The 11,044-nt window shown below is 49.0% G+C and overlaps 1 protein-coding gene across 2 annotated transcripts in view; it reads left to right on the top strand.

The window, feature by feature from the left end:
* The first annotated feature begins 491 nt into the window (after positions 1-491).
* The window catches only part of SHMT1 (serine hydroxymethyltransferase 1), a 24,400-nt gene continuing 13,847 nt past the window's right edge, over positions 492-11,044 (top strand). Inside the window, exons 1-3 of one of the 2 annotated variants that reach the window (XM_044249334.1) lie at positions 492-554; positions 8,851-8,965; positions 10,429-10,574. In XM_044249334.1, the coding sequence (XP_044105269.1) occupies positions 8,873-8,965; positions 10,429-10,574 (239 nt within the window). In that variant the 5' untranslated portion in view covers positions 492-554; positions 8,851-8,872. Of the gene's footprint in view, positions 673-8,850; positions 8,966-10,428; positions 10,575-11,044 lie in introns of both variants that reach the window. The other variant, XM_044249333.1, reaches the window with a different exon arrangement.

Below are 11,044 nucleotides of genomic sequence, written 5' to 3'. Positions count from 1 at the left end.
TTGTTGAAACCTTATGTCAGGTACAATGTTAAGGGTTTCAGATATGTCTATTAATCCTCCTGGGAGACCTTTCAGGCGGATGAAATTATGTCCAACTCGAAGTTAAGAAATATGAAACTCCCGTAAAATGACTGGACTAGGACTTCATACGTAGTAATGGGATCAGAGTTCGAACCCACGTTTGTCCTATTTAAATGATCACTGTGCTAAACTGCAAATAGGACAATGCAAATGTCAAATATAATTCCGCGGCCTACCCAGATCCACTGGGACAGGCCCTCTGCAGACACCCTGGAAACCCCTGCCCCCAGCCCGAAGCCAGGACTAAGTAAGCAACTGCCCTGTGCAACCTCGCGCGGGCCGGGCGGGGAGGGGCAGCCCCGCCCGGGAAGCCCCGCCCACCGCTCCGCTGCAACCAGTAGCGCCAGCGCCTGGGGGGGCGGGGCTGCCGCTCTGATTGGGCACCTCCGGGGGCGGGACCGGGCGGCGAGCGCCCGGCACCGAGTGGTGCGCGAACCCTGGGCGCGTCAAGTTCTGGGTTCCGGACTCGCTGGGTAGGTGTCACGTGGTGGGCACCTAGTCGAGCGCAGGCCGGTGGGTCTCGGACTCTGGCCGCGGCGTCAGCAGCGTGGGGCCTCAGGGTCGCTGGGCTGGTTGCGGGACCCTGTTCCGGTAGGTGGGCAGCTTCGGGTGCCAGGACCTTGGTGTCCCCGACGCTCTCGGGGTCTGCGCTCTCTTTGTGCGCCTTGCAGCTGAGCTTCCCCGCAGCACTGAGAAGCCGGAAAAGGTGGAGGGCGGGAGTGCGGCGAGGCCGGATGCCCGGTGCCTGGTCACGGGTCGGTGCGGTAGGGGTGGTGGGCTCAGCCTTTGACACAGATGCGGAGGCTTACAGCTGATCAGGTAACCGCTCCCCACTGAGCCCTTTTCTCGCAGAGCATTTTCAGTTCAAGCGCGCCCTTCACGGGGCTACAGAATGCCCTCAACCGAGCTGCAGGTGGAGTGCTATCACGTAGCCCATTTTACAGATGAGGAAGGTGAGGCTCGACGAGAGGAGCCGATTTAGGCGCGACCCTGCAGAGAGCAAAATGGCAGAGCCCGGAATCCAACGGAAGCTCTCCAAGCGTGCGCGCTCTTGCCTTGCATATATGGTCGCGCTGCTTTTGGGAGTGCGAACAACTTCCTGCGGGGGAGCAGCTGCGCCTGTTGTCTGCAATCTTGTAACACGCACACGCCCGCCCCCCTCCCCGTGCTAGGAGACAAACGTTGCACTGTGGGGTTCTTGGCCCCGTGCCCTGTGCTTCCAGGTCCTGGAAGTCAAGTGACCCTTGATCTGCTGAGGCCAGCACACCACACGTGTCTTTAGTCAGGCAGCTGCCAGACTGGAAACGCCAGTTCAGGTTCTTAGGGAATCATATTTAAAATTTCTTACTTGAGGGAACACGCCCTGGAGGTGGGCAGTCTGTGCTTGAATTCAGCAGGGTCACGGGAACGGGCTTTGGAACTAAAAAGTATACCGGAGTTCAGATTCTGGCTACATTGTAGGACCTTAGACCACTTAACGCTCTGACTCAGTTTCCTCTTCTGTAAATCGGGCAGCACAAAATCTGCGCATGGGACACACAGGTGGCATTCAGCAGGGTCGTTCCCTCAGGAGACTTCTGGCTGGTTCCACTTGTGTGACAAAGGCCCAGGGAAGATTGGGGGCCGTGGGGAGGCTGATGACCTTGGCAAGTAAATTCACTTTCCAGGCCTCTTTCCGTGGGGTTGAGGCGAATATCATGCCACGCATGAGTGACAATTTCCCCAACAGAAATATCCAGCAATATAATGATAGTCACGGCTGCAGTGGGCTGTGTCCTCCCCTTGGTGCTCAGCCCAGATGCCTGAGTGGTAACAAAGATGGCTGTAAGGTCCTCCGTTTCTTTTGTAGTAGCTGATGGTTGGGTACTTACTGTGTGCCTTGTGTGCCTGGTGCTGTTTTGAGTGCTCATGTATGTCCAGTGTCTTAACTCTCCCTGACCACTCTGAACAGTCTTCACTCCCGGGTTTTACATGAGGGGACTGAGAAACAGGTGTCAGTAACTGGGGGGTTGCACGTTAGGAAGTGGAGAGTGGGATTTGAACCCGTCAGGCTGGCTTTAGGAGTTTCCTGGGGTGTGGTCTTCACTGTTGGGACATGGGAGGATTGGAGGGGTCCAGCTGGAGAGGTGTCCCCCCACGTGCTTTTTGGCACAGGGAGCCTTGATCTCCCCCGGTTATGTTTCTCTAGTTGTTAGTTTCAGATTTCACAGATGGCTTAAGAAATGGCTTAAGACCAAGATTTCTAGAACACAGTTTGAAACTTGTGAAATATGCACGGTCAAAGGGAAGAATCTATTCTCCCATCCCAGCTCTCACTGCTTCTGAGTATCATCTCTTGTGTCTCTGCTTTGTTCCCCAAGCTTCAGCCACATGGGCCTGATTTCTGGCCCTCAGCAAATCAAACTTCTAACCATTTTAGGGCCTTTGCGCTAAAGGTGATAAAGGTGAGGGATGATTTAGGAAGATAGGTGTGTTTGCTTTTACCCTAGATCTCAGAAGCTTGGATCTTTCCCAATTCAGATCTTAGCTCAGACACCTTTCATGGTCTGGCCTAAAGAAGCCCTCCCCCCATTTACTGGCCTCATGGCAGTCACTACCACCTTAGATTATCTTGTATATATTTTTTTAAAGATTTTATTTATTTATTTGACAGAGAGAGAGGTCACAAGTAGCCAGAGAGACAGGCAGAGAGAGGGGGAAGCAGGCTCCCTGCTGAGCAGAGAGCCCTATGCGGGGCTCCATCCCGGGATCCTGAGATCACGACCTCAGCTGAAGGCAGAGGCATAAACCTCTGAGCCACCCAGGCACCCTATTTTGTATATTTGTTGTTTACTTTTTTATTAGTCCTCACCTCACAAAAGCAAGGCCTCTGTCTTTTTGACCCACATATTCTTAGTTCCTTCCTCAGTGCCTGGGACATAGTGCTCAGTAAATATGTGTTGCAGGAATGAATGAAGTCATTGTAGGCTAATACTAGTAGTAGAGTGGCTCTCTTAACTATCAAAAGCTTGTTTTGAATGAAATATAGAATTATTGTATGGTCCAGCAACTCCTCTTTGGGTCTATACGCAGAAGGATTGAAAGCAGGGACTTGGTATCTGTTCAAGTTCATGGTTGCATCATTGACAGTGACCAAAAGGTGGAAGCAGCCTAATGTCAATAATGGAAAAATGTCTAAAGAAAGTAGTGTGTGGTGTCTGCAGACTTAAAAGGGAGGGAGATGGCATGTGCTACCACATGGATGAACTCTGAAGACCTCACTCTGCATGAAATAAGCCAGATACAAAAGGGTGACTGTTGTGTGATTCCATTTACATGGTCAAATTCATAGCAAGTAGGAGAGGTTACCACCAGCTTGGAGAGAAGGGAATGGAGACGTGTTTAATAGGTGCCCAGAATTGCGGTTTGGGGCGAGGAGAAAGTTGGGGGACAGTGGTGGTGATGGTTTAATGCCACTGAATTGCACCTAAAAATGGTCAAAATGGCAGAGAATGACAAATGCTATAGTGATTACACTTATAAGTGGGATTTAAGAAACAAAACGAACAAGCAAAGAAAAAAAAATTACTTTTTTTTTTTAACGATTTTATTTATTTATTTGACAGAGATCACAAGTAGGCAGAGAGGCAGGCAGAGAGAGAGAGGAAAGCAGGCTCTCTTAATACGAACAAACTGGTCGTTGCCAGAGGGGATGTGAATGGGTGAAATAGGAAAAAAATTAAATATGATTTTTAATTTAAAAATGGTTAAAATGGTAAATGGTATGTGTCTTTTATCAGAGTTCAAAAACAAATGAGGACAAAGTTCAAGGTATGTTATTTTTCAGCCAAACTACAAATCTCAAGAGAAGATGTGAAGTATTTCTTGCCTAAATATATTAGCTTTTTGGATGCTTTTCCCTCTGCCTTTTAATAGGTACGCAGGGTGAGGATCTCTTGTTCCATCAGCTCCCAGGTTATCAGTAAATCTGGTCAAGTTGACCCTTAAATTAGCTATTTAGGTCCCAGGTCTTGTCCTTCTTACTGGAATTCAGATCGCCCCAGGACAGAGTAGATCTAATTGACTTAGTAGACAATAGATTTTATCTGTAGTAGGTATAATTGACTTAACAGAATCTTGAACTCTGTTGTGTTTTTTTGTTTTGTTTTAAGATTTCATTTATTTATTTGAGACAGAACAAGCAGAGGGAGAGAGAGAAGCTGGTTTCCCCTGAGCAGGGAACCGGATGCGGAGTTGGATCCCAGGACTCTGGGATCATGGCCGGAGCCAAAGGCAGACGTGTAACCAACTGTACCACTCAGGCGCCCTGTACTTTCTGGATAAAGAATTAAAACTTCACGATTGGGGCGCCTGGGTGGCTGAGTGGGTTAAGCCTCTGCCTTTGGCTCAGGTCATGATTTCAGGGTCCTGGGATTGAGCCTTGAGCCTCCAGCTCTGCATCGCATTGGGCTCTCTACTCAGCAGGGAGCCTGCTCCCCTAACCGCCCCCGCCCCCTCTGGCTGCCTCTCTGCCTACTTGTGATCTCTGTTAAATAAATAAATAAATAAATATATTAAAAAAAATTTTTTTTTTTTTTTTCACGATTAAACCAAAAGGTTCATCTGGACTCAAGAAAGGGATGGGTTCGGGGTGCCTGGGAGACTCCCACATTGGGCTCCCTGCTGTGCAGTAGCCAGCTTCTGCCTCCACCCTGCCTGAAATAAATAAATACAATCCAAAAACAAAAACAAAAAGAGGATGGGCTTAAGAAGGGCGTGGACTAAGTGCCCTGTATTGGGGAAGGAGGCCTGATCCTTAGGGTAGAAAACTCCTCCCCCTAGGTGGGGGGCGGTGTCGTGTCCCCCAGGATTTCAGAGGTAACTGACTCAGAATTAGCATCTCCTCTAAGAAAAAGATTTGCAGCCAGAGCTATAGTTTGAGTGTTCTGCCCAAGGGAAGCCAGTGAGCGGGGAGTTGCAGGTGGGGACTTTGTTCCTTGTCCTGAGCAGGGTGCCAGGGATTGCCTTTCCCAGAATGACTGTAGATCTGACCTGCCTTGGAGGAGGGCTCCAAGTGGACTTTAGTTATCTGGCGTTTGAGCAATATCTTCTCGGTGTTGCTTGTCACCTTTGTGTCCAAGAGACCACCAAGGAGCCAAGCACCGATGCAATCACACGAGGGTTTATTTGACAAGGCCTTCAAATAAAGGCCTGGCTACTATCAAGCCAAGGCCGTTTTTCCCTTTAATGAGGTACTAGCAAGAAGACAATTGGGAGTTTCCTGGTGGAATGTCACATACTTGCTATCAAGCGTCCTTGTTAGTGAGATTTGGGTTTAGAAGAAATTTAACTTTATTTACTTTTCCTTCTACCTCAGCCTTCTTCAGTTTTGTTTATGGAGGGGAGGGTGACATTAGGGCTTAAGGAACTGAATAATTTGTCTCTGGAAATTGGGCTATTGAAAAGATAGCTGCTTTGTTGTAAATCTCAAGGACATTTGTAAACCAAGGGAGACTCCTGTCCCGCAGGATTGTGATCTCTGCAAGTCAACCATTTGTTCTTCTTTTAGGGCAGCCAGGGGTGGCTGAGGAATGTCACACATACTACCAAGGGGAGGGGAGCGGGTGGAGAGGGGGTGCAAGGTGCCAGCCTCCGCTTTGCCAAGATGGCTGTACTTATGTCAGGGCTAGACTCGAGGTGGGTACAATCTTGTTTTTCTTGGCATCCACAACCTTCAAATCATCTTTGAGTAATCCATATTTAGAAGAAGCTTGGTCTTCGAGATTCTAGAACCAGAATGCCTGTTTTGGCTCTTGTGCTTTTTGGGGGGGTGGTTTGTTACCACCTGTGGAGGGCATGTGTGTGGGTGGATGCAGAGAGCCTTGGGTTGTCCTGTCCATCCTTGAGTGCAGGGATCATCACGGAGAACGGAGAAAAGCAGTGGCATTTTCCCCATCTCTCCCCCTGGGACAGCAGCGTGGCACGTGGCGGGTCAGTTCCCAGGCTGCCTGCCAAGTTAGCAAGTTAGACCAGATATTGCTGCAGAAGCATGTGTTACAATGAAGCCGAAGTGCTTGCAGACGGGGCTTGTTCCTAACCCTCTGCGCTCGACTTAAAATCATGGCTGCTTTGAAAGCCCCAGTGAGGAATTTCCCAGTTAATAATTACTGGTAGTTCCTTCTTGCGAGCTCTAGGAAGGTTAAGGGGGATGGATCACTGTGACTTGGGACTTTTGGGCTGTTTTATTTAGTGGGTGTGTTTGTCTAGCAAGTGAGAGTGTGCATGTGGGCTTGGATAGGGAAAGTTACTTCTGCTGCTGCTTGTCAGCTATTCTGGGACACTGGCTGGGGGGGGTCCCACAGTTCAGTTCTGGTACTAGTTGGAGTTAATGTGGACCCCACAGATTAAGGGCTCAGTCCCACAAGACAGCCCCCCATTTCAGACACCAACCACAAGTAGGTGGTCTCCCCATTACCTGCAGCTTCTGTAGGACTTGGCTACAAATTGGAGGTTCCCACGAGCCCCCTCCCTTCCTTGGATTTAGTCATTGCTAAGACAGCCCGTAGAACTCGAGGAAACATTTGCTTACTTTTATCAGTTAATCGTATAGTAAAAAAACAGCATAAAGGAAGGATACAGATAAACAACCAGATAAAGACATACTTAGGTGAGGGGTGGGACAGTCCCACGTGTGACAGCTTCTGTCCCCCTAGAGTTGGGGTGCACCACCCTCTGGGTATGGGGAAGCCCCCCAGCCCCATGCTTCGGGGATTCTTAGGGAGGCTTCCTCCCCTACACTAGGTTACTCATTAACTCCGTTTCTAAGACCTCTTCCCTTTCTGGAGATTGAGGAGTCTGGATGGAAAATTCCAAGCTTCTGATCCTGGCTCGGTCTCTGTGGACCCTCCAGGAGCCCACCCAGAGTCAGCTAAGTAGAACAAAAGGCACTCTTATCACCCAGGAAATCGCAAGGGGTTTAGGATGAGAGACCGATGTATATTTCTTATTAATTCACAGTACTCTTGGGCGATGGGCTCTTGCCTCCTGATTGGCTCTTTCTAGCCTAGATATTCTCTGGGTTTGTCTCCTCCACTAGGGCCCCCCCGACCCGGCTGTCCACAGTGATCCTGCTCATGCCAGTACCCCGTTCTCATCCCCCATGCCACTCTCCTCGTTTTAGCTCACTGTGTTAAGTCACCTGTTTGGCTCGCTGCCAGGCAGGGCTCCAGCGTGTTTTGATCACCACTGTGTGCCCAGTAACAACTCTGTGACTGCCTCCAGGAAGGTTCTCAGTAAGTAGCGCGAAGAGTGTCCTGAAATGACAGCTTAGCAAACTGATGGGAAAAGCCTTGAAAAGCTGCCAACTATTGGTTAAAGGAGGTTGATTCCTGTCAATATTTAAACGTTCACATCGGTGGGTGTGCCACTACCCACAAATTGTCGTCCTCTACAGAAACCTAGGGTACAGAAGCTTGCATTTTCCTCTCAGCTCTTTTAACAGGATGACATTTTCTTTTCTTTGTTTTTTAAGATTTTATTTATTTGACACAGAGAGAGCATAAGTAGGCAGAACGGCAGGCAGAGGGAGAGGGAGAAGCAGGCTCTCCATGGAGCAGGGAGCCCGATGCGGGGCTCCATCCCAGGATGATGGGATCATGACCTGAGCTAAAGGCGCCCATGGGATGCCATTTTCTGATGAAAAAGACAGACGTGTCAATCTGAGCTGTGGTTTTTACCGGAAGGTGTCTGTTTAAGCAGTAGTGTGTGCCTTCACTCATAGCTCCTACAGTAAGAAGTCTGGGGGGCACTCAGAATGTGTGTTTGGGGGTTTTGAGCCCATCCTTCATGGCTGAGCTGCTGTGCAGGCCTGGGGCTGAGAGATTTTTTCTTTTCTTTTTTTTGTTTTGTTTTGTTTTTTTAAGATTTTTTATTTATTTTATTTGAGAGAGAGAGACAGTGAGAGAGAGCATGAGCGAGGAGAAGGTCAGAGAGCGAAGCGGACTCCCCATGGAGCTGGGAGCCTGATGTGGGACTCGATCCCGGGACTCCAGGATCACGCCCTGAGCCGAAGGCAGTCGTCCAACCAACTGAGCCACCCAGGCGTCCCGATTTTTTCTTTTCTGAGTCTCATTTTCATTATTTGAAAAATGGGGGGGGGGCGCCTGCGTGGCTCAGTGGGTTAAAGCCTCTCCCTTCGGCTCAGGTCATGATCTTGGGGTCCTGGGATCGAGCCCCGCCAGCGGGCTCTCTGCTCGGCAGGGAGCCTGCTTCCTCCTCTCTCTCTGCCTGCCTCTCTGCCTACTTGTGATCTCTGTCAAATTAATAAATAAAACCTTTAAAAAAAAAAAGAAAGAAAAATGGGAAGAATAACACTGAAATCAGCAATTCGTTTGTTCAGCCATTTGGCAAATATATATGGCCATGCTGGCATTTTGTGTGGGATTTTATAAAAAGAGTAACACTGAGTTCTTGCCTTCAAGACCTCTGGTTTAGGTGGGAAGCTTCCTCATAACCAGGAAAGGTAGAGTTGGGAAGAGGGGTACCGGGCTCTCTAGGCTGGGGCAGGCCTCAGAGGGAGGGCGGGGAGTTCTCACTACTAACAGGATCCCCCGCTGACCTCCACACTTTCAGAAGGAACCAGAAGTTCCACGCAGTGGTTGTGCAATAGAAGGCCATCCTGTTGACCAGCACGTGTGAGGGAAAGGCCATAAAATGCATCAGTCCTTCAGCAACTGGGGAGAACCAGCAGCTTTAATTAAATTTTAATGCTGGGAGTGTTTCCATTTTCAGGCAACTTTGAACCAGCACGACGATGGCAGAAGTCAACGGGACTCACAAGGATGCTGAGCTGTGGTCCTCGCATAATAAAATGCTGGCGCAGCCCCTGAAAGACGGCGACACTGAGGTGAGGCGCCGGGAGTCTTACTTACATCTGCTGGTCTACTCCAGCAGATAGGCATATGGGGAATAGGCATATTTCTGGCTTTCCACAGAGGGCAGAGCACTGTTCTGGCTATTCCGGAGGAAAGGGCCACTGGAGGGGCCACTGACATCTGACCCTTTCCTTCCAGTTCAGGTATCTAGACACCGAGAAACCTCTTTTAATTTGTGTGGTTTGTTTTTGGTTTTGTTTTGTTTTAAAGATTTTATTTATTTATTTGATGGACAGAGATCACAAGTAGGCAGAGGGAGGGAGAGAGAGGAGGAAGCAGGCTCCCCACTGAGCAGCAAGCCTGATGCAGGGCTTGATCCTAGTATCCTGGTATCATGACCCGAGCCAAAGGCAAGGCTTTACCTCACTGAGCCACCCAGGCACTCCTTATTCATGTGTTTTTATAACAGCTTTAGAGGTGAGAGATCATTCGCTTAGCATGTAAGTCACCCACTTAAAGTGTGTATGTTGGTGGTTCTCATATGTTCACAACCAATTTTACTTTTTTTTTTTTAAGATTTTATTTATTTATTTATTTGAGCGAACACAAGCAGGAGGAGAGGGAGAAGCGAAGCAGATGCCCTACTGAGCAGGGAGCCCGACGGAGGACTCGATCCCAGGACCCTGAGAATCATGACCTTGAGCTGAAGGCAGAGGCTCAACCCACTGAGCCACCCAGGCGTCCCTGCAGTCAATTTTAGAACATTTTTATCCCCCCCCCCCCCGCAAAGAGAAACTAAAACCCATAAGCAGTACTGTACTGCCCCCCACCGCCCAAACTCCCCAACCCACAGCCACTGCTGGCCTACTTCTGCCTCTGGGTGTTTACCAAAGCTACTTTTATCTTAAGGATGAAGAATAAGGAATAAACTTCATGGAGGGAGATACTTAGTGAAATATAGGGATGAAAATAACAAGAGGGTGCAAAATGAAAAATTCAGTGGGATGCTTATTTGAAGGAGCATTTTCTCTTCAGTCATTTTGTTTCCCTTAATTCATTGTCTTCTGTGAATTCCTCCTTAAGTGCTAACATCCAAGGAAGATTTCATCTCTTCTCTAAGTGCTGTGGGAGTCTTCTCAGCTGGGTTGTTTGGGTTTCGGTTGGCTTCTGTAGGCAAAATATGAATCTGTTCTAGTGTCCCATCTCTTTACTACGTTACAGCTTTTTAAAAAAAATATTTATTTATTTATTTATGTGACAGATCACAATTAGACAGAGAGGCAGGCAGAGGGGAAGAGGGAAGCAGGTTCCCCACTGAGCCGAGAGCCCGATGCGGGGCTCAGTCCCAGGACCCTGAGATCATGACCTTGAGCTGAAAGCAGAGGCTTATCCCACTGAGCCACCCAGGTGCTCCCGGTTATGGCTTGGATCAGAGCAAAACACTAACCTGAATCAGCCAGACGTTCACTGCTCACCTTCCCTTTTCTCTCATCAGGTTTACGACATCATCAAGAAAGAGAGTAACCGGCAGAGGGTCGGGCTGGAGCTGATCGCCTCAGAGAATTTCGCCAGCCGGGCAGTTTTGGAGGCCCTAGGCTCTTGCTTAAATAACAAGTACTCTGAGGGATACCCAGGCCAGAGGTATGTGAGTACCATCACAGGCCTGCTTCTGACACAGTGATGGGAACTACTGAGTCAGTCTCAAGCCTACAAAACCAGGGGATTCCTATTCCGCTCCTGCCATAACTCATTTGCAATTCCCAGCACGTGGCAGCGCCCGTGTTCTTGGAGCAGCTGTCCTCGTCATCTTTAGCAGTCCCTTTGTGGGGCTTTCTAGAATAATAGGCCAGTCCCTAAGGAGTCTGGAGCTGCTGCCATTATTGAGGCTCTAGAGAAAGGTCAGCGCTGTGAGGGGTGTCATGGAAGGTGGCTGTGGCTCTGTGAGTCATGGGGAGTTTCTGTCAGGGGTGACCCGGAAGCGACACCAGACTCCATCATGGCTGTGTTAGAAATGTTGGATTTGGTCAGTTCCTTCCCCCTGGGAACCACAAGAAGTTCTAGTCATTTTTGGCTTTTTACAGTCATCAGCAAAGATGGCGATCACAGAATCT

The sequence above is a fragment of the Neovison vison genome, chromosome 5 (assembly GCF_020171115.1).
Source record: "Neovison vison isolate M4711 chromosome 5, ASM_NN_V1, whole genome shotgun sequence".
Classification (NCBI taxonomy): Eukaryota; Metazoa; Chordata; class Mammalia; order Carnivora; family Mustelidae; genus Neogale; species Neogale vison.
Note: the sequence above shows the minus strand (reverse complement) of the source record. Positions and strands in the feature narration are given on the sequence as shown.